The 26,376-nt window shown below is 41.5% G+C and overlaps 2 protein-coding genes across 5 annotated transcripts; one reads left to right on the top strand and one right to left on the bottom strand.

Moving 5' to 3' along the window:
- Positions 1–1,545: 1,545 nt before the first annotated feature.
- Positions 1,546–19,793, top strand: LOC148833655 (zinc finger protein RFP-like). 4 transcript variants are annotated; one of them, XM_088915494.1, is made up of 11 exons: positions 1,594–1,830; positions 3,287–3,351; positions 3,614–3,661; positions 5,171–5,293; positions 6,401–6,466; positions 7,525–7,566; positions 10,477–10,518; positions 10,645–10,686; positions 10,801–10,842; positions 15,566–15,592; positions 17,380–19,793. In XM_088915494.1, the coding sequence occupies exons 2-11, from the start codon at positions 3,294–3,296 to the stop codon at positions 17,901–17,903; spliced, it is 1,014 nt and encodes a 337-aa protein (XP_088771620.1). In that variant the 5' UTR covers positions 1,594–1,830; positions 3,287–3,293; the 3' UTR covers positions 17,904–19,793. The 4 variants fall into 4 exon arrangements, with proteins under 4 accessions (XP_088771618.1, XP_088771621.1, XP_088771622.1 ...); XM_088915492.1 differs by lacking the exon at positions 3,287–3,351 and having other exon boundaries at positions 1,546–1,830; XM_088915495.1 differs by lacking the exons at positions 3,287–3,351; positions 7,525–7,566; positions 10,477–10,518; positions 10,645–10,686 and having other exon boundaries at positions 1,546–1,830.
- A 2,279-nt stretch (positions 19,794–22,072) lies between these two features.
- Positions 22,073–25,309, bottom strand: LOC148833654 (butyrophilin subfamily 1 member A1-like). Its single transcript, XM_088915525.1, has 2 exons — positions 23,842–25,309; positions 22,073–23,485 (listed from the first exon to the last, which is right to left on the bottom strand). The coding sequence occupies exons 1-2, from the start codon at positions 24,245–24,247 to the stop codon at positions 23,184–23,186; spliced, it is 708 nt and encodes a 235-aa protein (XP_088771651.1). The 5' UTR covers positions 24,248–25,309; the 3' UTR covers positions 22,073–23,183.
- Between the last annotated feature and the right edge of the window lie 1,067 nt (positions 25,310–26,376).

Raw genomic sequence — 26,376 nt, 5'->3', positions numbered from 1 at the left:
CTCAGAGGGACATACTGTGTGCATTCAGTCACCAAAGTGAGGTTAACTTGTTTCTATGGAAGCCCGTTTCCGCCAGGGAGTAAAAAAACGCGCTATAGTATGGAGATATGAAGTCGCAATTTTGAGTTTTCAAGTCGTAATTCTGAGATACGAAGTCGAAATTCTGAACTGCGCCAACACAGGTCCTCGACGGCACGCCTCGCATCCATGGAACGCTTGGCCCCCCATCACCACTGCTTTGTCTGCCCCCCTGGGTGGCTCAGGGGCAGGATCCGGCATGCCCGCCGCTTTCTCCCCCAGCCCCAGCAAGCCCGCATCCCCCCCCTGCCACACCAACTCCCGCCAGCCCAAGTTCAATCTGGCCCCCACTCGCTGCAGCAGGTCCAGCTCCAGGATGCAGTCCTCTTAAATGGGAGCGAGGTAGCTAGGGTGGCGCACCGTCGTCCTGACGGATGGCGAGTGTCTGTTTCCACTCACTGGACTCCTCTGTCGCTACCTCAGTCAGCCGGCAGGGCGCGCTCCGTCTGCTGGCACTGCCAGCTCCCTCAAACATGGCCTCAGCCTGCGTAGCAAGGGCCAAGGCCTGCGCCAGCGAGGCCGGCACGGCCAGCTGTACGTGGCGCCGCAGCTCCTCGGGTGAGAGGGCCTTGAGAAAGGCCTGGAGAGCCATCTCCCGCCGCGCCTCCCGGGGGAATGCTGGGTATCCCCGACAGGCGAGGATCAAGACATCTGCTGCGACCGGGCCCAGTCGCTCTCCTGGTCGGCGCCGCCGCAGGGCCAGTCTCTCCCGCTCAGGTCCGGTGCCTCCTCCACGCTGAAGCTCCACTCCTTCTCTGGGACATCTAGGAGCACCTGGCAGCCCGCTCCTTCCAGCGCCACCACCAGGTGGCCAGCCATCTCTGCCCAGCTCCAGCCATTCGCCCGGGCCGCGAGCTGGAACTGCACCTCATACGTCTCCCACGGCGCTTCTCCGTTGTAGCGACCGGATTGTACCCACGCCGGCGGTGTGCGGGAAGAGCTGTCCGGCCCCTGAGGAAAGGGCATCCCTTCTCTGCAGCATCTGCTGGACGGGAGTAGCAGGGAGTTGCTCCAGTTCCCTTCCAAGGGCTGTGGCCACCCGTTGCACCCAGGAGTTGCTCAGGCTCCAGGTGTGCGCCGCCGCTGGGTCCGGTCTCTTTCAGGGTCCACCAACGTCTGCCACAGGTTTTCCATCCTGCCTGCTTCTGGTACCAATTGTAACATCTACAGGTTCATTCAGGATGGACAAGAGGAGACAGTGTTGGCTCATAAGCACCTGCTTTTATTCTCTTTTACAAAACAAAACCTAGCACCAGGTTTTACACACACATTAGTGGACAGATGGAACCCGTACACAAGTTTAGAGTCTTAACTTTTTAACAGGCTCTACACACTTACGGGACACAAAGCTTCAGAGAGCACTTAAGCTGACACAGGTTATTTACATGAGCAGGGTCAGTTGCTGGTTATTACGGACCCTTGGACTCCCCCCGGGTACAACTCCCAGCAGGCGCTGCGATGCCCTCAGCGACTGGGTGCGCTTCCTCCTCAATACGAGGAGCGTACATTATTTTGTACCTCAATATCCCCAAAGGAAGAGGAAAGGGAAGATATTTTAAGGAGGACTGGGAGAAGAAGTTGGTTTCAATTTCTTTTTCGCCCTTATTGTATTGCGTGTTCTGTAATCGTCTGTCCAAATTTGCAAGGCATTTGCCGCTGTTGCTGAGCTGGTGTCGATGTCTACTACAATCAGACCTCCTGGAACAGAACTATATGACCTGGTTCGATCCGTTAATCCAGAGATAGAAGCAGGTAAAAACACGATCACACAATTGTAATTACTCTATTTTTAGCCAGATATTTGCTAGCACACATATTGTCTGCTTTGTGAATTGTCAAATTGCAACTTTATATATTAATCGCGATGTAACTGAGCATTGTTAATACACTGTACAGTATGTGGCTCTGATTTAAGGGCGTGACTAATGAAGCGGTCCTGATTTATATTTTCTTTTTCATAGGTGACACGAAAGTGCAGTAATTAGCAAATAAGGCTTAAATTGCATTGAAAATGAAGAGCATATGCAAACGTTAAGCGAGAACTTCTGTCTATTAAAGACGGCTCTTATTCTGTTTGTGACCGTTAGAAAATGGAGAATCGGGAGTGACGAGCCGCTACAGTACATTGAGCGCCGTTAACAGTTAAAAACGGCTTATAATAAAGTCATAACCGTTATGTAAATATGTCTTTGCTGTAGATCTCAAGAAATATCCAGAGAATTGGGAATGTTTGCTTAGACCAAGTATTTATTTTGTCGTTTTTTTCCCCAAAATGAAGAAAATCCCAGATACTTTCACTTTCGTATCCCGACATCTTTCAGTAACCAGACAGTAACAGGCTGAGCTGTAGTTTAAACGCAGTTGTAGAAAGCTTTCGAGTCATTAACATTTCAGGGCAAAAGCATTAAAATGTGATATTTTACCCCATCCGGTGTTAAAGTTATGCGTGTTAAAAGAATACTGAGGTGTTTTTAGTCTGATCTAATGATTAATAGAACTTTATTTTTAACTTAATGGGGAATATTCAGAATGTTAGAGTGAGACCACCGTTAAAACTAGACTGTCATTCAGGTCATGGCTAAGATTTTGAAAGGATTAGCAATATGGAAGTAGTAAAACTGTACTTGTATCTCTGAAATTGTAGTATCTTGGGTACTATTGTGCAAGGGCCACATACTACCTAGAACCTAATATGGAGCCCTTGAAAAGGTTGTGCGAAAGCTCATCTGGTTGTCCAGCTCTTAATTTTAAAAAGAACAGCCATAGTGATCACTGATGTCAGTCTTTACTGGATCTTTTAAACCTACCCCTAGCTCCGCAGCACACCTAACCTACAGTATATCATAAGAATTACATTCACACTACAGGTAGAAATAAAATTAAAATGTTCTTGAAGTGTTTTAGTCTAGCCTAAAAGTTAATCTAAATTACATTTGAAATCAATTAAAGTTGTTCATTTCATAGTTTCAGAAACATATCCCAAAACCACGTTTAATTGAAAAAGTATTTCATTTATACTTCATTTTCACTAAAGTTTGCTTGGACAACTTTGTTGTTTGTAACTTGACTGGCATCTTCATCCCTTCATACCTTATACTGTTAGTCAGTTTCCCTTGAGAATTAATAACAGAAAAATACTCATATTTCCTTCCTGAGGTTGTTTTCTCAGTTGTAGATAGAAACAGACTAACACCATGTGTTTACACAGTTTCACAATGAGACACCTGTGGATAATCGTGTTGGTGGTCATTCTGTTCATATTCTGTCAAGCAGGTATGTTTGTGATATTATTAACTCAATTTCCCTTCGGGATCAATAAAGGCTTATCTCTCTATCTATAGGGAAGAGTAATTCCATTAACATTAGTTACTTGATTGCACAAAGCAGGACACATCCTCGATGGAGAGCCAGTCCACCTCAGGTCACACACTGACACAAACATAGAAACACTCACAACAGGGCCAATTTTCCCAGACGCCAACTAACCCACCAGCATGTCTGTGGACTGTTTTACTTGTTTTTGTAATTCCTGTAGGTACTCTTCATAAGGGAAGACACCAGAAGAACATGTCCGAGACTCAAGGTCTGTACTTGAAAGAAAGTTGTTAATTTTTATTGATCTGTAAACCATTGTATGTTTGTAGTGCCACTGTACTACTGTTGACTGTTCAACAGGCGGGAGCTTCTCTACTTTTTAGGCGGCTATTCCCTGTTTTGTTAATATGAGATTATTTCAACAGATAATTCATTTATTCATGCATAACTCCAAGAGGAGCCAAGTCTCCAAGCCTGTTTTCATATGAGCACCATTGTTAGAGCTGCTCGTATAGGCAGTAGCTATATCGCTCTGTAGCTCACAACTGGCTCCCCGCTGAAGCTCAGCTGGTGAGAGCCTGGCCAGTACTTGGACAGGAGACTCCTGGGAAAGCTAAGGTTGCTGCTGGAAGAGGTGTTGGCAGGCGGCGCTCACCCTGAGGTCTTTGTGTGTCCTAATGCCCCAGTATAGTGATGGGGACACTATACTGTAGAACAGGTGCTGTCCTTTGGATGAGATCTCAAGGCCTTGGTTTCACTCTCTGTGTTATCCCAGTGTCCTGGCCAAATTTCCCTTTACCAATCATGACCTCCTAATAATCTCCATCTATGAGCTGTTTGTAACTTGACTGGCATCTTTATCCCCTCATACTCTGCTCTCCTCCTCACTGATAGCTGGAGTGTGGTGAGAGTACTGGCACACTTTGGCTGCCGACACATCATTCAAGTGGGGGGTGGTGGTGGAGGGGAGTCTCCATTACCTGTAAAGTCCTTTGGGTGGAGTGTCCAGAAAAGAGCTCTTTAAGTGTAAAGGATTACTAATTATTATTGTTTGTGATGAGGAACACCTGCAAGTAACAAAGCTGGAATAGACTGGTGAATATGATGGATTAGCTTCGATCCGTACAGCACATTACAGTGGCTGCTCATGTAGAGGTTACCCGTGGAAGGAAACTGGAATACCTGAAGGAAATCCAGGCAAAAGTGAGGAGAACATGCAAACTCCACACAGATTGCACCACAGGACTCAAACCCAGGGCAGCAATGCTAACCACTGCACCACAGTGCCTACCAAGATATTGAAGTATGAAATCATAGACAGATAAGTTCCTCTTCAAGAAATCCCATATCCCATAATCCCATAATTCAAATCATGTATTGTTTTCAGGTTTACCACACGGCCGTATAATTGTTAAATCCAAGACTCTCACAGACTATTTTTCAAAAGATAGAACCAAGAATTCTTGAGTTTCTTCCTTTCTGTCTGCGCTTTAATTTGAGGTACATCAGTTTTCAGTAAAATACTGACGAGAAGGCAAAAGAAAATGTAAAGAGCAGAAAAGTCCTCACTTCAATTTGTTCACATGAAAACACAGCCTCTCTTCTTCAGTGATGCTCTCTCTGTATTTTGCTAAAACAATGGTGCTGGTGTGGTTGAACTGAAGACTGAAGGGTTAGGGTCTCAATCACAGTACAGGATTCACTGCTAATGATTAACATGTTATAGACGGCAGGGCTGTTGTACTCAGCTCATTTCTGTTCTTATTCAATTGTCCAGGTATTCAGCCTGAAGAAGCTGTTCCCTCCTGGTTACTGCCAGCTGGAGTTGGATGTGTAGTGGGCTTCATTATTGCAATGTTTTTCATTTCGGTTATCCTGTGCTGCTTAAGGAGAAAACCATGTAAGTATATTTATGATCTCATCACAAACATTATTCATGCTCTGAGAAACATGTGCCGTTACTGTTTCCTTTGGTCAGGTGATTATAGTAACGCTGAATTAAAAATTTACAAGTGAGCTCTTGATGTTTGATTCTGGGAATGATGTTAATTGTAGGGGGCTGGTTTGCTGGTTTTGGAAATATTTGCAGGGACTGCTTTAAGAGAAAAAATGTATATTTTGCAAACTAAATCTTCCTGTTCTAAATTAGACAGATTTGTCATCCAAAATATTGACCTTGGTAATCACAAATATTTCACCCTCGCACCATTAGCCATATGCCTCTGCTGTATCATATAGCCAGGTGACTATTGGAGCTGGCTGAATTTATGTACAGTATACTTTAGCTCCTGTTGTGTTTTTTTTCACAATTAAAAAGAAAGTGGAAAGTAAGTTTTTTTTTTCTCTCATAAGCAACCTCTTTGTTCCAGTGTTCATCGCTTATATTTAAGTGCAAGTGTTGAATATTAATAACATGATATGTCCTTATATGACCAAGTGTGTATTACATTGTATTGCACAGCTAAGGACATGACATTCATGAGGGTTGGGTGCAGGGAACTATCACAATTCATCACATATAGTCCATCCCTATACTTTTGTGTAATGTACAACAGTAAATAGTACGTACAGCTAGGTTAGTCTCATAATACTCGTCTGTTCTGCAGCTAAAATTTTCATCCTGTTCTGCTTCTTTTTTCATGTGGCAAGGCGACATAGCAGATAAGCGAATGTTCGAATGTTAAATCCTCAGATGTCGAGATCAGATCTCATTGACTTTATCACTGATATTTCATTTACAGATTGACTTTGCTGTCCCCATACTCTTAAGTGCAATGTGTGGACCCATATATATGTGTCTTGTAAAAGATAATACCTACACATGTTACTGCATCATTTCTACATTGCCAGTATCTTCCGTTGGTCCAATTGGTCCAATTTATTAAACTAGGTGATCTTAACAAGCAGCTGTGCTCTGTTCTTAATCTTTGTACTATTCACTTGAGTTAATTGTATTTTTTAAATATAGTTTGAATTAAAGTGTTTAATATATTTCCCTGTGCATCAGCCTGTATTAGGAGCCTGCTTGGTAGGAGGGAAACCAAGCATGATGTGGAGGCATGTGAAGATCCCAGTGAGTACTGACATGATCACATTTCTGTATGACTACTTGGATTTTCCTGATTGTAGATATTAGGCTTTTTTGCATTTGCATTTAAAGCAGCAGTCTGCTATTTTATCTTGTCAGTGCTCCTGTCCCGAAACTGTGTACCCAGGAGCCTCTTTTACTGTTGAACCTGAACAGCTTATTATAGTGATTGTAATATTATAGTGATCACAAGAACTGAATCCCTTCATACACCTTGTGAAAGATTTAAGAGATTCAGCTCGTTTCACCTGTGTAGACGGAGGTACAATACACTACTAAAGGAACAACTGGGTATACTATTACTAAATATTCAACTGGTGTGTTTCTTCGTATGCCTGTTACATTGCTGAGCTTCAGCTACAGGGGTGGGGTTGATTTAATTTAAAATATAAAACAGATCTGAACAATTGGCCCATCCTTGGACACTCTTTGCACCAACTAAAGAGTGTAAGCACCTTTCACGGTCTAGATGTGACATCTGAGTTGCAGTTTTTATCAAGTGAAAATATAGGGATAATATAACCAGTTCTTTTTCTTATCTTTAGAACTAAGGGTGGAAATGTACATGAGTCTTCTCATTTATGGAAGACTCAATTATAAAGTTTCAGGGAGACAGCCATTTTGGATCTTACTTTCATCATGTGTAGATATGAGCCCAAATGGCTTCTGACCTCCCAATAACTCAACCCAGGTGTGGGCAGTTAAAACCAAAATCACTCCCTGTGAAACAATTCAGGGAGAGAACAAGTGGGAAGAATATAGTGATCAAAGTTTATGAAGCATGACCTGAAAGTTACATTAATCAAACTGTAAAACTGTATTTTGTGGGGAAAATAGAATTAGCCTGCATAATACTAGGTAGATCTCCAAACTGTGATGGGATTTGTTTTCTTTCCTTTGCTTTGCTGTGCAACCCTTCATAATTACTTCCTATAGGCTTTTAAATCTTTAAATATTTAATATTAATATTAATATAACCAAGACCACCAGTCAGTCAGACTGTGTTGTACTCTGCTGTTAACGCTTGTTGTTTGTGTTTGTAGTGAAGCTTGAAGAAGAGAATGAGAAGCTGCAGAATGACAAAGGTACAGGACTGTTTGTGGTTTGTTTAATAGTTCTACATACAGTTAGATAGATAGATACTTTATTGATCCCGTGAGGGAAATTGCAGTGCAACAGCAGCTTAACACACACAACACAGCCACAGTGTAACGAATTATATAATAATAGTACAATACATACAATACAATACAAGAGTTACTCACAGTCCGGACGCACAAGAACAAACTAGAACAGAACAGTACACAGAAAATCGTATCACACTCATATCACACATATGAATATAAATATAGATGTAACTATAGATATAAATATAAATGTATTGCACAGGTCCCTGGCATATATTGCACAAAAAGTGGTTGTAAACGGGAAAAAGAAAAAGAAAAAGAAAGAGAACAGATGTAGCAGTAGATGTGTAGATGCGTTTAGTCCAGAAACAGGTCACTGTCGATGTTGCCTCTGCCAAGACGCAAGGTGGATGCGTTGTACAGTCTTATGGCAGACGGCAAGAATGACCTCCTGTAGCGCTCCCTGTCGCACCGTGGATGAATCAGTCTATTGCTGAACGTGCTCTTCATTCCTGCAAGCCTGTCATAGAGGGGATGGGAGAAGTTGTCCATGATGGCCTCTAGTTTGGACATCATTCTCCTCTCAGCCACTACCTCCAAGGAGTCCAGGTCAAACCCAATGACAGAGCTTGCTCTCCTGATGAGCTTGTTCAGCCTTTTGGAATCTGCTGCTCTAATCCCAGAGCCCCAGCACACCACTGCGTAGAAAATGGCACTCGCTACCACCGACTGATAGAACATGTGTAGCATCTTACTACACACATTGAAGGACCTGAGCCTCCTCAAGAAGTAGAGTCGGCTCTGTCCCTTCTTATAGATGGCCTCGATGTTCTTAGACCATTCCAGTCTATCGTCGATGTGCACTCCCAGGTACTTGTACGAGTCCACCATCTCCACGCCACTCCCATGGATGTAGACAGGAGTAGGTTTGACCTTTTTCCTCCTGAAATCTACCACCAGTTCCTTTGTCTTTGTAACATTCAGTTCCAAGTGGTTCACCCCACACCACTCCACAAAGCTGCTGACCAGTCCTCTGTACTCCTCCTCCTGTTCACCCTTGATACATCCCACAATTGCAGAGTCATCTGAGAACTTCTGCAGGTGGCATGACTTTGAGTTGTACTTAAAGTCCGAAGTATAGAGGGTGAAGAGGAATGGAGAAAGAACTGTCCCTTGAGGTGCCCCTGTGTTACTCACTACCTGTTCAGACACACAGTTCTGAAGTCTCACAGACTGTGGTCTGCCTGTCAGGTAGTCAGTGATCCACGAGGTCGTGGAGGCATCGACTTGCATCTCCTCCAGCTTCCTCCTTAGAAGTAAGGGCTGGATGGTATTGAAGGCACTGGAGAAGTCGAAAAACATGATCCTTACAGTGTTGCCAGCCCTGTCCAGGTGTGAGTAGGCCCTTTGCAGCATGTAGATGATCGCATCCTCCACACCAACACTGGGCTGGTAGGCAAACTGTAGGGTGTCCAGTGATGAGCTGACCAGGGGTCTCAGGTGGGATAAGACCAGCCTCTCCAGTGTCTTCATGATGTGAGAAGTCAGTGCAACTGGTCTGTAGTCGTTGAGGACAGAGGGGCGCCCTTTCTTTGGTACCGGGACCAGGCATGATGTCTTCCAGAGCACCGGGACTCTTTCCAAGCGCAGGCTCAGGTTGAACAGTCGCTGGAGCACTCCGCTCAGCTGATCAGCACAGGCCCTCAGAACTCTGGGGCAGATGTTATCTGGTCCTGTGGCCTTACCCTCGTGCAGCCTCTTCAGCTCCTTCTTCACCTGGTCAGCTGTGATGGTCAGCCTGGCCTGGGGGATGGTGCTCATAGTGCTTTCAGTGCTGCAGGTGTTAATGGTGGAGGTGTTGGAGAGTGGCAGCTGTGGGGGATGGGTGGGTGAGTAGCCGTCGGGGGTTGTGGCTGTAGGCGGCCATGTTTGTGGGGGGATGGAGGAGGTATTGGGCAGTCGCAGCTGTGAAGGGTTAGGGAGCGTGTGGCTGTGGGGGGATGGGTGTTGCGCCACAGAGGACCCAGAATCAAACCTGTTAAAGAACTGGTTCAACTCGTTGGCCATCTCCAGGTTCCCTTCTGTTGCACCCCCAGCCTGTTTGAAGCCAGTGATCTCTCTCATGCTGCTCCATACATCTCTCACCCTATTCCTTTGCAGCTTGTCCTCTATCTTCTTTCTGTATGCGTCCTTGCTCTCTCTTAACTTCTGCTTTAGCTCCCTCTGTACACGCTTGACCTCTTCCTTATCTCCCCTCCTAAAGGCTCTCTTCTTGTCATTCAGAAGAGCCTTCAGGTCGCTGGTGATCCAGGGTTTGTTATTGGAAAAGCAGTGTACGTCTTTGGTGGGGATGGTGTTATCTACGCAGAAGTTAATATAGTCAGTGACACAGTCCACCATGCTGTCTATGTCGTCCCCATGTGGTTCGCACAGCACATCCCAGTCGGTGGCCTCCAAAGCACCACGTAGATCCTCCATAGCCTCCTGAGACCACCTCCTCACAGTCCTCATGGTCACAGGTTGGCGCTGGACAATAGGCGTGTACAGTGGTGTAAGCAAGACAAGGTTGTGATCTGATCTGCCAAGGGGGGGAAGGGCTGTGGAACTATATGCATCCTTAGCATTGGCATATAATAAGTCCAGTGTTTTGTTTTCTCTGGTCGGGCACTTAACAAACTGGTGGAAAGTAGGCAGAGTGGTGGAAATAGATACGTGGTTAAAGTCCCCTGAAATAGCTATAAAAGCGCTTGGGTGCTTTGTTTGTAGCCTGGCTGTGACTGTGTTTATGACGTCACACGTATAGTTGAAACAGCCATCAGTCAGACTGTATCGTACTGTACTGTTAACGCTTGTTGTTTGTGTTTGTAGAGAAGCCTGAAGAAGAGAATGAGAAGCTGTGGAATGACAAAGGTACAGGACTGTTTGTGGTTCTGTTTAATAGTTCTAAAGTACAGTTATAGTTGAAACAGCCATCAGTCAGACTGTATTGTACTCTGCTGTTCCCTCTTATTCACTCTCTATTTTTTGCTTTTGTAGAGAAGCTTGAAGAAGAGAATAAGAAGCTGCAGAATGACAAAGGTACAGGACTGTTTGTGGTTTTGTTTGATAGTTCTACATACAGTTATAGCTGTGACAGCCATCAGTCAGACTGTATTGTACTGTACTGTTAACGCTTGTTGTTTGTGTTTGTAGTGAAGCTTGAAGAAGAGAATGAGAAGCTGCAGAATGAGAGAGGTACAGGACTGTTTGTGGTTTTGTTTAATAGTTCTACCCTACAGATACAGAATACAGTGGCTATCAAAAGTATTCACCCCCCTTGGACTTTTTCCATATTTAACTGTGTTACAATATAGAATCACAAAGTATTAATTTGAGCTTTTTTTGCAATTGATATTGATCAAAACCAAACAATCTATAATGTCAGTGGAAACATAAATCTACAGACCTTCATAAATTCATTATAAACATAGAGCACACAATAGGTGCATAATATGCATAAGTATTCACCCCCTTTACAAAGACACACCTTAATAGGCTCTTGTCTTTACAAGTCACATAGGTTGTTGAATGGAGTCCAGTTGATTAGTACAAAACAACATCATGAAGACAAATTTTCAGAGTAAATCTGGAATAAGGTTATCGAAAAGACGAAAAGCAAAAAGGTTTAAGAAAAGGTTTAAGAAGGTTTAAACCTTCTTGGAAGGTTCGTGGAAAGGTTTAAGAAAATTTCTAAGGCATTACATATCCCCAAAACACAGTTAAATCCATTATAAAGAAGTGTAGAAAATATGGCTCAACTGTGAAACTGTGAAGAACAGGATGTCCTCAAAATCTGAGTTTGAGGAGAGAAGAGCACTAGTCAGGGAGGCCACCAAGAGGCCAGTGACAACTCTAAAGGAATTACAGTCTTCCATGGCAGAGATGGGAGAAACCATGCACATGACATTTGCCTGAGTGCTTCACAAATTTGAGCTTCATGGGAAAGTGACAACAAATTCACATCAGATCTTGACTACAATTTGCCAGAAGGCATGTGGGAGACTCTGAGACCAAATGGAAGACACATTTTTAGTCTGCAAGTACAAATTATGTACAAATTCTGGGAGAATAGCACTTGTGACTAAACCTTAGACACTGTTGTAAGCACTTTCAACCACAAGACCCATATCTCGTGTCCTAGGTTACTGAAAGACCAAGAGCAGGTACTGTATAAAACACGTCCTGTGATCTAGTGTTAGTCACTACACCAACCCTTATATAACCATGTCCTCTGAAAACACACCCAGATTAATGTGATAATTAATACATTGCCTAACATTCCAAGATAGTGGTGAGGTTGAGCTGCATGAATTCAAATCAGGACTGCTTTGGTTTATTAAAATAGGTGAATTTAGTAAAATTAATACAAACTAAGGATTATGGAAAGAGAAGTGGAAATGGATGAAAATAAAGAATTAGAAGTTGCTAAGATATAGAACAGTGTCAATAAATCTGAATTCTATTCAAGGCAAAAGGCATGAGAGTTCAGTAAGTTCTCATTATGATAACTATTTTACACTATCAAACACTGAACCCAAGTACAAGGTGAATGCAACCTATTCCTTTAAGAGGTGTGAAAATGAGGGTGCTTGGTATGTTCCTATTGGTTACATTCTGAATAGCGGGGAAGTAGGCATCACCTGATCAGTGGAGATTTATTAAGGTTAGGGGTTCTGTGCCACTGCTCAGGAGCCGATCCAGCGTTGCTGTGGAGTGCAAGTAGATGGGCTGCTGGCTGGAGAGGGAGGAGCAGCTGGAGCAGCTTCCCTGGTCCAGCTGAGCTCTTTGCTACTTCTTCTCCGTTGTGTGCTGGCTGAAATAATCACGATGCCTTATATTGTATATTCATTTAATATGTTCAGGTGGGTAGCTGCATCAGCATGCGTAGGCTGCAAAGGACCAAGTAAAAGGTTTATTCAATGCTAAAAAGAGAAGACCTATTACTTATTGATTTAATATTTTTAACTTACCCTTTTGCAATGGAATGGAGTATGTGATGTGGCAACATAGCCAGTACTTCATACAGTCTTTTAGTGTTAAGGATTGAAGGATGCTGTTTTATTGGGTCAAAATTCTCATTTGTTATACAAGCAATGGGAGGAGTTTCCACGTCATTTAAAGAGGTGTGACTCGGTTTTGCATTGACTGGTTTGCATGTGCATAGATCAGAATAATCTGTTTTCTAAATTCTAAATCCTTTCAATAATGCCTGTTGCAGTCAGAATTTGGATTGTTTCATCTGTTTTATTATATATTGCTCTTTAATGGAAGACCAGATAAGTGATATCTATGGGTATTTTCTCAGACATCGCTTGTTTCGTGAGGTTTACTGCAGCTGGCTGTGTTTCTTTTCAGTATAATCATGTGGTTTCTTCATTTAATATCAGTAGAATGAAAAAAACATGGTGTTTGCAGTGCATAGGATATATCTATGATTTTAAGTTACGTTTGCTCAGTTTCTTGAAACTTACAAAAGTCCTTCTTGCATTCCTTGCCAAGTTGTGGCCCCAAATTTGTGGCCTTTTGTCTGGTTTTAGGAATCTCTTTTCTTGACTTGAGAATCACCAGGCCTACTTTGTTCCTTGCCATATGGTTTTATGGCTGTGTCTGTACAACTCTTGTCTTTCTCTGATAGAGAGGTTCACAGTTCTTGTAGCCTTTGTGGAGCCACAAGGATTAACAAAAGAAACAAGAACTGGGCACAAACGCGCCCTAACATCAAATGGTATGACTTACAGGCCTCAATGGTAAGCGTTATGTTTGGCGCAAGCATGACAGTGAAGTTAATCCTGAGAACACAACCCTTACTATGGTGCATGTGGGTGGCAGTATCATGCTATGGGGAAGCTTTGCTACATCAGTGTCACGGAACCTATACGTGGAATAGGAGGATCCTTATGCGTGACCGGAATCCCACAGGACGCAGAGCAGCAAAGAGACAATCCAAAAGACAAAATCCAAAGGCTGGGTCGATAAGGGAGGCAGAGGGTCCGGTAACGAGAGATATCCAAAAACAATCCAAAAGACAAAATCCAGAAGGCAAGGTCAAGAGGCGGAAGCAGAAGATTCGTAACGGGAGATCAGTCGAAAGGTTTGGAAACGCGCACTGGAGAATACTATGAAAGGCTTCTCAATAGTGAGCATGGGAAGGTGTGCGAAGGGGGTTTAAATACTGAAAGGAAAGGGGTGTGATTGGATGATTGGTTAGGGAGTGAGAAATTGAGGAATCTGATGCATGTGAGAATGTGATGGGTTCAATCGGGGATGAGATTGTGAAGCAGAGGTTCCGGGAATGTAATGTCGTTTGCGAGGGAGAGTGTGGAATGTGACAGGGACAGAACGGCGTTTCCGAGTAAGAGTGTGGGGCGTGACAATCAGGGTCTGGAAGACATGTGAAAAATGGATGCAGCAAAGTATAGAGATTTTCTGGAGGAAAACCTGCAGCAGTCTGCCTGACACATGGGTCTGGGGAGAAGATTCATCTTCCAGTAGGACAATAACTCAAAACACAGAGCCATAACCACATTGGAGTGGTTTGAAAAGAAAAAAAGGCCATGTTCTGGGGTGGTCCACACAGAGCCCAGACCTGGATTATAGAATCTGTAGTAGGAGTTGAAAATTGCTGGCTGCCAGATCAGTTCCCATCCAATCTGAGGGAGTTTGAGCAATTTTGCAAAGAAGAGTGGGAAAAATTGCAGTGTCCAAATGTACAAATCTGGTAGAAACTTATCCAAGAAGACTCATAGCTGTTATTTCTCCCAAATATGCCTCTTCCAAATATTGTCTCAAAGGGGGTGAATTCTTATGCAATCAGTTTATTTTCTGTTTTACATTTATAACGAATTTAGGAGCATCTGTAGAATCTTGTTTTCACTTTATAGAGTGTTTGACATTATAGAGTGTTTTCTGTCAATCAATGACACAAACTCCCAGTTAAATACAATATTATATTGTAACACAATAGTAACACAAAAGTCCAAGGGGAACAAATATTTGTGATAGCAAGTGTAGTTGAACTGTTTTTAATTTTTGTTGCTTGCATTTGTAGAGGTTGAAAAACCAGGTTGAAAAGCTGCACAGTAAGAAATGTGTTTGCAATGTTGTCATTGCAAACAGACAGGGGTGGTGTGGTGGCTCTGTGGCTAAGGCTCTGTGCCTGTGGCTGAAGGGTTACTGGTTCAAATCCTGTGACTGGCAGAGAAATCCTACTCTACTGGGCCCCTGAGCAAGGCCCTTTACCCCAGCTGCTCCAGGGGTGCCGTATAATGGCTGACCCTGCACTCTGACCCCCAGCTTCTCTCCCTGTCTGTGTGTCTCATAGAGAGCAAGATGGGGTATGTGAAAAGACAAATTCCTAATACAATAAATTGTATATGGCTAATAAAGTGATCTTATCTTATAATAATTCTACATAAGCATTTTTCTTCCATCTTGAGAGTCAGCTGTATTACTTTCCATTTAAAATAAAATTGTGTGATAGGGTTTAAAAAAGATTGGGACCTCTGTAACATCTAAAACATGAGGTCTGTGGAGTTGAGTGTTTGGGAAGAACTGTTTCCCTGATCTGAAGCTGAGTTATTGGACCTGCTGTATCTGTGTGTCTATAAGGCTATATATTCTGGATTGTAATTTTCTTTATTTACAGTGATGAGAACATATATTGTACACTTTCTACCAATGAAACAAGAGATAGTCTTTTTCCTTATAAGTGCACCTGTCTTTACTTTCTACATGATCCTTCAGGGTTTTGATGTGATACTTAGCTTAAATAGTTTTAAATTCAGGCTTTGTGAAAGCTTTAAAAGAGAAGTTCTTGTTTTTCTTTCACATGATATAGGAACTTCTATGTATAAATGATTTGGAAAAGTGCCATATTTGTTTACCTTATGAATGAACCCTGGCTTTTTCTCTCTTCCAGATATTTTAGTGAGACGGGCCATGAAAGGTACTTTTTTTGTTGTTGTCGCTGTCAGTAATGTCAGTTTTGGATTTATCTGTTTTCATGCACAACACCTGAGTTATTTTCAGTTCTGTGAATTAAATCTGAACTTTACTAAGAAAACCACAACCAAGAAACTAAGGAGGAAGACAGTGCACTTAAAGTAATTGAATGGTCCCACTTACTCATATGTTGATTACTGGCACTGAAACTGCCTGCCGACTCTACCTGGTATATCTACTCCACGAGTCATCTCTGATGGCATTACACAACAGTAAAAGTTAAATAGTCAGGGATTGAAATTTAACAAGTCTAGCTGCGTAAATCCAAATTGTTTCACACTCTTCTAAATGTTATGAATAAAGACCCTAATGTTTCTATTACTTTCAGGTATTTCAAAGCTTGGCACAATGCTGGCCAACACTAACCTAAACCCCTGTCTACCAAATTAATCTAACATACTATTTGAATTGTTGTACTTAATCATGTCAAGAGAGCTTACTATTCTTTTAATAATAATAATTCCTTACACTTACATAGCGCTTTTCTGGACACTCCACTCAAAGTGCTTTACAGGTAACGGGGACTCCCCTCCACCAATGTGCAGCCCCACCAGGATGATGCGACGGCAGCCATAGTGCGCCAGAACACTCACCACACATCAGCTCTCAGTGGGGAGGAGAGCAGAGTAATGAAGCCAATTCATAGATGGGGATTAATTAGGAGTCCATGATTGGTAAGGGCCAATGGGAAATTTGGCCAGGACGCCAGGGTTACACCCCTACTCTTTTCGAGAAACACCCTGGGATTTTTAATGACCACAGAGAGTCAGGACCTCTGTTTTACGTCTCATCTGAAGGACGGTGCCTATTTACAGTTTAGTGTCCCCCTCACTGTACTGGTGCATTAGGACCCCCATGGACCACAGGGTGAGCGCCCCCTGCTGGCCCCACTAACACCTCTTCCAGCAGCAACTTTAGCCACTTTAGTGTCTCCCATCAAGGTAGTGACCAGGCTCACCTGCTGAGCTTCAGTGGGCTGCCAGCTGTGAGTTGCAGGGTGATATGGCTGCTGGCCAAAAGTTTCATTCTGTAAACTTCTGTGGTAGCATTTCACAAGAATGGGAGAAAGATTAAATGATTCAGGTCATGGCAGCTAATATGCAGCTCCCTCCTTGCCAGACAACAGCTACCTCTTACTTCAGCTACCTTTACACCACATACCCGTGGACAGCAGGAGGATAAGCAAGAAAGCTCCTCCAAACTTTTAGAAATAAAATCTTATTACAGCTTTTCAACATTTCGACATACTTTTGAGATTGAAGACCCATTGAAGTCCTCTATGAAAATAGATGGTGTTTCTACATTATGCCACTGATGGCATTTTATTTATTCATTCTTTAAAACAAATATCAGAGCAAGTAAATAATGTAAAGCTGAGATCTTGCAATGGTTTTCCAAGTTTCTGTTTACAATGGATGTGCACATACAGGTAATAATGGGGTTTCAGAAAGTAAAGTCAATTCACAAAAGTGACAAGCGACCAGATGTAACATATTGGACAGCTGTTTCATTGCTGTATAAGCTAGTTTTACTAATAATCATCTTCAGAAACCATCTTTAAAGTTTTTTGTGAGAACAGCAAGCCATTAAAATGTCACATTACAAAACAAATTAACTATATAGATCAGAATTTCTTTATGAATTGTCATTTAATTAAACTCCCTCAAATTTCAAACATTTTCAAACATTTCTGAGGATTGTGTCTGTATTTGTTTGTTTCTCTTTACACAGTCTTTGTGACCCTGGATAAGGACACAATGTACCCCTACCTGATGGTGTCAGAAGATGGCAGATCAGTGAGGTGGACAGAGCAGCGCCAGAATCTCCCTGACAATCCTGAGCGGTTTGATGAATACCCCTATGTGCTGGGCAACAGGTTACCAGAGATGAGATGGGGGTGTTACTGGGAGGTGGAGGTTGGAAACAAGAGGTCCTGGGAGCTGGGAGTGGCCCAAGACTCAGTGTGCAGGAAGGGGCAACTGAGTCTGAGCCCTGGAGCTGGGTTTTGGGTCCTCAGTCTTTGGGATGGGAAGCTGACGGCCCTGACTGAACCAGAGACCCCACTGGACACAGACGTTCTCACAAGAGTGGGGATCCATGTGGACTATGAGAAGGATAAGGTCTCTTTCTATAACGTTAAAGAAGATGTATACTCAGTCATCTACACTTTCACAGACAAAATAGACAGAAACATTCGACCGTTCTTTTCCCCTGGCAACAATGATAACGATCCCCTTAGGATTGCAGAATCTTAAGAATTGTCATCATTACAGATTAATAATGAAATAACAAGGAAAATATACAAATAATACACACATGTAGTGTAATCAATATTGTTTAAATATTTCTAGATTTGTTGCTATAATCACAATAGCATTGTGCAGAGAAACATGACATTTGTCCAAACTGAATTCCAGTAAGGACAGGGCCCACACTTATTGACACCTCCGATTATTATTTTAAAATTCAAAAGAAACAAACCTTGAATAACATTCTTCTCTATGTGCAGTGGAAACCCTGAGAAATATACAGAGACTCTCAAAGTTTCCTCTGCTCCTGGGGTGTGAAAGGAAACAGCACTGAAGACATTCAGTACTAGTGACTTCATCATGGTGGAGGTCAGGCAGCTCCCTGAAAACTCCAGCCAAACGATCTCTGACCTCCATTACTTGGGAAATGGCTACAAAAAATCAACACAAAGCTATTCTTTCCACTCTAGAGTCCATTATCAAGTCCATTGCCAGAGGAGGAAATTGTATCTTGTGGGACAAGTGTTAGAGGAGACAGCTGTAAATCCAAAGGCAGTGGGTGGAGATCTGCAGTACAAACTGGTGAAGGCAAGAACAAGAAAGCCAGGCTACTGGACCAGAAAACCTACACGTGCAGAACACAATTAAACGATAACAAAAGTACATTACTAAAACTACACACACTCACACATTGTACTGCGCAATTACAACTGACACCCACTCACAGGGTGTACTGCACAGTAGCAACACTAACACACTCTCTCGGACTGTACTGTATATTAGCAATACTGAAACCCTCTCACAGACTGTATGCACAATAACAACACCGATACACTCTCACATGTGACATTAGTGCACATTAACAATACTGGTGCTCCCTCATAGACTGTACTGCACAATAACAGCACTGGACTTACTGGCTGGCTGCTACACATTAACAATACAGACACACTCTCACAACCTGTACTGAGCTTCTCAATGCTCTGTCCATTGGAGTAAAGTGTCCTCTCAGTAAGACAAAAGAATGCAGAAGATTTGATTACAGCCTGAATGGAGGAGTGCTTCCACACACCTTCCTAATAAGAAGTTGGCTTAGCACCTTGTATCTGATCCATTATGCAGGATGGCAGGGATTCTAGAAGTGACCCTCATGTGTTTTACCTTTAATATATTTAGGAGTCTACAAAAGGAAACAAATTATATAAGCTCAATGATATGCTAAAGTGTAAATTGATCTGGAATACTGTAAAGTCTAAATTGATTGTGCAGCTTGCTAACTTTTGTTTTAATAAAAAATGTTTTATGCTAGTCAAATCAAATTCTCACATTCATTAATAACCCATTACAGACTGGTTATAGGTACCGGGAAAGATACAATGTGGAATATGGAGACTTGCAATGCAGGGTGTTGGCTCTGTGGTCTGACTCTATCATATCAAGTAAATGACTCAACACTACAGGTAGCATACAGTATAAGAACATAAAAAGTGTTACGAATAAGTGGATATGATTTATTTCCCATTCTGGGTAACTCTAATGATCACAATACCAGCCCTGCTGTGACGTGACACCTAAACACCTACTGAGCATCCAGTGCCAGGGATGAACTCCTTTTTACAGTTCTTCTGCAGCAGTATGTTCCTGTAGGTCAGCTGTCTGATTCCTAGCCAAGCACATCTAGAATGTGACACTGTATAATGTCATTGGTTGTGATTACTACAATACTAATGTGATTACTGCTTGCTTTCTCATTGTGTAAAAGTAACCATTTATGCTTAGTTTCACACTTTGTTTAGACCACTCTACACTATCCTTTCTTTGCTTGTCAATAAGTGCTCTGAGATAATGGCATAAGTTAAATATTCAAGATAATTAAAAATATATAGAATAACCTTGTCTCCGGTTCCCCCAGATAATTGTTCTCCAATACTGATCACTCATGGACAAGCCTCGTATTAAATCCCACACATTGCTTTCAAACCCCAATCCCCACATTTACACCTCTCCAGTCATTGTTTACACGTCTGTATTGTTTACAGTACATTTAAACTGTCTACATGTTTACTTGCACATTGTCTACTGTTTGTATATTGTCTTGATGCACTGTTTGCACTTTGTTTTGTTTTTTACACTTGTTTTACAATCGAGAGACTTTCTGTAAGTAAGAATTCCATTGTACCAGTACCGGTTACATACAGTATGGCAATAAAGTTCAAGTTCAAGTTCAAGTTTCAATTCAGCATGTATTGTCATCTTAGCTCAACACAGAGATGAGTCTGGCTTTGATAGCTTGCTTGAATGAATAAGAAATGGTAGGTCATAGAAGGCAATTGAGATCAATGACTTTTTGTAGTTTTTTAATATGTTAGACAAAAGATTGTCCTGCCCTGTCACTTCACACCTGAGACAAGTGCCGTGTCTCTGGAGGTGAGGTGGTACAAAGGGAGCCACCAAAATACCATTCTCTTTTGTTCACCCCCAGGTCTACAGTGTAAACTCACGGTTCCATTGGAATCTTTGTCTGTCAGTGTGGGCAGTGACATCATCCTGACCTGTCACCTCACACCTGAGACAAGCGCTGTGTCTCTGGAGGTGAGGTGGTACAAAGGGACCTCTGGTGAGCTGGTCCATCAGTACACAGACAGGAGGGAGACAGAAGGCCCAGGCTACCAGGGCAGAGTGCAGCTGTTCCATCAGGAGCTGGAGAGAGGCAACGTGTCCCTGCTGCTCAAAGATGTCAGAACCTCAGACCAAAACATCTACACTTGACATGCCACCTCTGTGCAGGGGGGTGAACTGCAGTCCTAGCTGGAGAGTGGTTACAGGTAACACAGTTGAAGACAGTGTTTACAGATAACACAGCTGAGATACAACTTACACATGGCTAAATGAAAACATACCTGAGGCCACCATAAGCAAATAACATTTAAGACGTGATAAATTACATATATTGTAAATTATATACAGTAAGCTATTGTAGACCTAAGACATAAAGAAAAAGATTGCAGGGAGCAAAGTCATCTCCAGATTTTAGTTAGCCCTTGTCTTCAGATCCATATCTAAAGTAAAAATGCAAGCACAATTAATACAGTATATTTCAAATTCATGTTTTCAAATATACTGTATGTAGCATTTTTGGACTAATTTTGAATGTGTATATGCAACCAAACCCTTTCAATGTTGCAAAATGTCTGCTGATCATCACATATTAAGTCAAATTTAATTTTTTAAAACACCTCAGACTTTCTATAGCGCAGATCACTGTAATACAGTATTTCTGTATTTCTACTCTGGACTCCATATCAGAAGCACTCCCAGCTCCTACTCCACCAGTTCCAATCACAGGTTAAGTACATCTGGGTATTAATCTTCTTTTGAGCGGTTCAACTTTGTAGTTTGAAAACTAAGTTATACAGTATAAATGTTCTCTAGCACAGGTAAGTATTGTTTTTTGTTTCACAACTAGAGGTTAAAAGCGCTTTCTCTTCCATAGCTCAGGACTGTTTATTATGTACCGCCCTTACGCTAGATCACAAGTATAAAAACATAGAAACAGTAAATAACAGTATTAACATCTAGCCTATTATCTGCAAATAAAGTTTATAAATCCACTAAACAAAATAGTGACAATTTTAACTATATAAAATAGTTTCTAGAAACTACAGTGTTGTGCAGTTGATCATTGTTGCTCTTCTTTCAGGGAATAAGAGTTTGATAAAGCCAGATCCTTATATAATCTGACGTTTCTGTGCTCTTTATATTCAGTATGCTTTTAAACATATTTCCAAAATAAACACCAAAATACATTCTTCAGCCAATCAGTGAATGCAGGACCAGGAAAATCCAGATTAATAGATTTTCATGCTGTAAACGAAACAAATTACAAAACAGTTAAATCAGTTTCAGGAATAATTAAACTTTCTTCAAGATTTTCCTTAGAAAAGAAGAATTCCTACCTGAATTCGGGATAATCTTCACAGCATCTCTACAGGACAGAATGCATAAAACATTTAAATGTTTGATGGTGTATAACAATATATGAAAAAAATATTATATCATAATATACTAAAATGAATATTTGTACTAAATAATATACTAATATATACATACTATATACTATATACTATATACTATATACTATATACTATATGCTATATGCTATATGCTATATACTAATATACTAAAATGATTTAAAAAACAGACATTCTGAAGGAAAATACAGCCACTTCCACTTGCCTCCACATGAATATCTCACCGGCTGATATTCATTCTCCTCCCCCCTCCACCCCATCTTCACTCTTGCAGCAGCTCCCTGGTTCATTCCAAGTCACATTTATTTGGCTTAACTATCAAAATCATAATTCCAATATTCCATTGAGCAAACAGTCCAGCATATGTGTTTTCACTCAGAGGCAAGGTGAGAGACCTGTCTTGCCTGAGGTTGTAAAGGTCCCATTGGATTCTGTGTTAGACCATATTGCTATTGTTCAATTAAAAGCACCTTGCCAAATTTATCCCAAACACTGTATCATATTTTTGACAAGTTATCCCCAATAGTATGTGACCAGAAGGGTGCATATCTGTACTGGATAACTGATATGAATGGACAAAGGATTGGAATTTGGCTGCTGATCCAAAAACACAGCTGTTATGCACACCGTGGCCAGGACAAGGGCTGATAAAAAAACTGAGACATACAGACTCACAGGGTGAATGCTTACATAGAACCGTTCTGGAAGAAAAATCAGGTTGTTGATTTTTATTTTGCAATCTGCGGTCAAAGCTGTAACAACTCAGTTAGATATTCTAAAGATTCATTCTTACGTGTAAGTTATCTTTGACCCTGGAATAATGGGGGTAATGTGCATAAAATGGAGGGGTGTCGCTTTAAATACTCTGGATTACAGAGATGATTCGTCCCTTTAAAGTGCCCCAGGGAGAATTCACAAAAAATCATATCAATTTTCAAATTTCAATCAATCAAATGATCTAAGCATGGACACAATGCTACTATTCACACTGTGTATGTGTTGTCACCTTTGTTTGCTTCTCAATGAACAGAATATTCACGATTGGCTAAATACAAGGTAAAGCTTATTGTCCTTCATTAAGCAGCTTTCATACTGCAAGTCTTTGAAGCCACCAAAATAACCCTCTAGATTAAGTATATACTGTATTGTCAAGTCCTCAGCTTTTCATACTGGGAGTCTTTTACCCTACTGTAGTCTTCTAGTACAAAGGCTATTGAGGATATATTCTTTCCACTTTATATTCTTTTGAGCAAATTCACCTACCGTTGATTTTTACAGAGGTCCTGAGCTGCGCTGTATGTGCTGTACGGTCCTTTGGGCCAACCACACAGGTGACCTCTTCATTACTGGACCTCATCATGTAGAGGTGACTGGAGACGGAGAAGGGACTGTTCTTGTCCTGCTGCCTGGCTGGCTCTGCTGTAAATGTGATGTTTCTTCCTTTCTTATCCATCCAAACCATCTGAGGCTCAGGGTACCAGCCCTGAGAGCTGCACCTCAGCTTCAAAGAGTCTTTCTCAAGCTTTTCAACTTCAATCAGGGGAACAGAGCCTTGGCCTGTAGACAGATTAATTTCACATTCAAACACAACAAGTATTCATGAGTGGATAAAAGATGGGTGAGAACAAATGACAGGGCTAACGTCTGTCCCAGTTATAAAAAAGACAAAGGTGTGTAATGTAATGTCAAAAGAACAGCTGAATACAATACATTTTTTTATCAGGATTTCCCTGTGTTACCACTTTCTTCTATGCTAAAGTTATGCTGGAATTAGAACCAATTCTGTCCTTTCATTAAAAATATGCATATTCCTTACTTAATCTTTGTTGCGGAAATGTAAGTGCAAGAAATTAGTGTAAATCTCTATCAGTCTTACGCTACTCAGTAGCAGGGTGACAAGAACATGGACTCACGTTTAACAGTTAACTGCAGCTGGAGTTCCTCAAACAATCCTGGGCTGCTGACATGACGCTTGTAGGAGCCTTCGTCTGAGATCTTGACTTCTTTGAGCAGCAGGGAGACATTGCCATTCTCCAGCTCTGTACTGAAGAGCGAAGCTCTGCCCTCATAGCCCGATCCTACTGTCTCCATCTTGTCTTTGTACAGATAGACGTATTCACTGAACTTCTGCCTGAACCACCTCACGTGCATGCCTATCACACTGGTCTGAGGTGAGAGGTGATAGGGCAGGACAATGTCTCTGGCCTCATCAGCGACCACAGGGACCAGAGGCATGATGACTTTAAATTCATCTACAGTGGGACAAAGGAAAATCAACACAGTTGGTGTGACATTACTGTGTCCTACCACAGCCCACATGATTTAGCAATCATGCACATGACACACATGATTGCTAAATGTGACATCTTTAGGACATACACACAAAGCACAATTCAATTACAGAAGAGGCCTTTTAGTCCATCAGAGCTAATCATCATCTATGCTGAGAATTGAGTTGTCTTCATTTTGAAAGGCCTCAGCTTCTATACCTCCACAAAGGGACGATAATTATTTTTGAAAAGGAACTTTTGTAACATTCCAATAGATAGATGAAAAAGGAATACTAATCAAACAGGTTTTGGAGAAAGCACCTGACCACACTATCGCACTTTTAAAATGTAAACTAGCTCTACTTCATTCCATACAATTGTGAGGTGGATAAGACAAAATATTTTGTTTTCTATCCACTCTTTGAAAATGGGATTTTTGTTCCAAATTTAACTTTTGAATCGAAGTCAAGATGTCTGAAAGGGAAAACAGGAAAAGATAATCGACATGCAGTGAACTATGGTGTTTGGACTGTGACATGTCAGTAGCAGTAATGCTGTTAGTCTGTCCTATAATATGTGTACTAATGAAAGTAAAGCTATATAATGTATAATGCTGTGAACTGAGAGGAAGCACAGAACAAGCAGTGGGACAGCTGCACAACTGTGAATCATGTGTATTAATGAGCAAAGAAAGCAGAGATTATCTAGATGAGCCCATTGATTGTTCTATTCTGGGTGATTAAAGACTTTGTATATATATAAACCTGAAACAGCAGAAAAACACAGTGGAGTAAATTGATATGGAACATGAAGAAACCTTTGTATGTAACCAGATGCAAATTGGACCTTCAAAGAAAACCTCCAGTCATATCATATTACTATAACTTTTTTTGTATATTTCCATCTGCTTAGAAAGATCTTTTGCCTATAGTTTTATGTCTGTGTGTAATAGTGATGATGGACTACATCTATTGTGATTTAGTGGGTCTTTACTATTTTTAAGATGAAAGACTAGAGATAATGAAAAGAGATCTACTGTATACCGGAAAATGTATAGAATGTAGGTTTAACAGGGTTACCTGACGTGACACTGTGTGCAATAAAAAGCTAAGGTGGGAGATTTATGTCTCTGCACAGATTTATCAGGTTCCAGCCCCCTTCCTACAAAAGCCAGACGCTCCTACCAATCTGTGCCCTGCTTTGGAAGATGGACACCCGGAAACCCACCTACCAGCGAGTCCAGGACGGTGTCCTGACCATCTTGGTCCGGGGCTGGGAGCGCCTGGCCCCGTTACCCTTTTTCACGCCCCCCCCCCCCCCTTCTGAGCACCAGCACACCTTGGACACGCCCCCCTGTTCTTCTTCCAGCCCCTATCATAGTCTGTTTGCCCCGTGTTTGTATTCTGCCATCTGCATAGGGTCCTGAAACACACTTCATGACAAAACCACCCCCAGCAATGTTAACTAGAACCTAACAAACCCACAGCAATGTTAACTAGAACCAAAACCCTCCCCCAGCAATTTTGTCTGCACAAGACTGATGCTCGTCCTTACCTTGCTGAAAAGCTCCTGGGCAGAAGCACACAAGGACAAGTTTAACACAGACACAGATGCTCAGTTTCATGCTGTACCTGTGGAGAAACCCAGTCAGCCTCTTTCAGTTTGGGGCTGAATTGTTATCTGAAAACATCAGCTGTAAGGAAACCAATTAGCTGATTCAATTTTTTTTTCTGAAAAAGCCATTTTTGCGTTTTCATGACTGAGAGTAGATAAGTCTATTGCCATTATAATCTCTCTTTATCATCTGTGATAAGGATATTTTGAGAAACTTTATCGCATAGTGTTAGTATAAATGGATTAATATGCAGAACTTTTGAATTTTCAATAAGTGTACAAATGTGGATTTTGTAAACTCTTACATTAATTTATCAAACTGCTTAAAGTCTGTAAAATCTTCAACCACCAAAAAAGAAAAGAATAAAATTAGTGAACAAATTAAGTTCAATTTTCTCTATTTTGTTCTATAACTCGTTTTTTTCAAGATCTTGGGTGACTAGCTGAATCGATCAAACGATTCTAATTAGATTAAACTTTTTGAATATCTGACGCATGGCTCAATAAACCGAATAAAGACAGAAGTAGAATGTTTTTTTTTTAAACTTGAAAGAATAAAGTGTT

Source organism: Atractosteus spatula, chromosome 5, assembly GCF_055471065.1.
Source record: "Atractosteus spatula isolate fAtrSpa1 chromosome 5, fAtrSpa1.hap1, whole genome shotgun sequence".
Taxonomy (NCBI): Eukaryota; Metazoa; Chordata; class Actinopteri; order Semionotiformes; family Lepisosteidae; genus Atractosteus; species Atractosteus spatula.
This window is presented reverse-complemented; position numbering and strand designations above follow the sequence as displayed.

What these genes read in the sequence shown, in the direction of transcription:
- LOC148833655 (XM_088915492.1), top strand. Translation starts at nt 1,755, where the DNA reads ATGTCTACTACAATCAGACCTCCTGGAACAGAACTATATGACCTGGTT. An exon ending in GAACATGTCCGAGACTCAAG is followed by an intron (nt 3,662 to 5,170) that starts GTCTGTACTTGA and finishes TCAATTGTCCAG; the next exon opens with GTATTCAGCCTGAAGAAGCT. An exon ending in AGTGAGACGGGCCATGAAAG is followed by an intron (nt 15,593 to 17,379) that starts GTACTTTTTTTG and finishes CTCTTTACACAG; the next exon opens with TCTTTGTGACCCTGGATAAG.
- LOC148833654 (XM_088915525.1), bottom strand. Translation starts at nt 24,247, where the DNA reads ATGTGGGCTGTGGTAGGACACAGTAATGTCACACCAACTGTGTTGATT. An exon ending in GCTGCAGTTAACTGTTAAAC is followed by an intron (nt 23,486 to 23,841) that starts GTGAGTCCATGT and finishes ATCTGTCTACAG; the next exon opens with GCCAAGGCTCTGTTCCCCTG.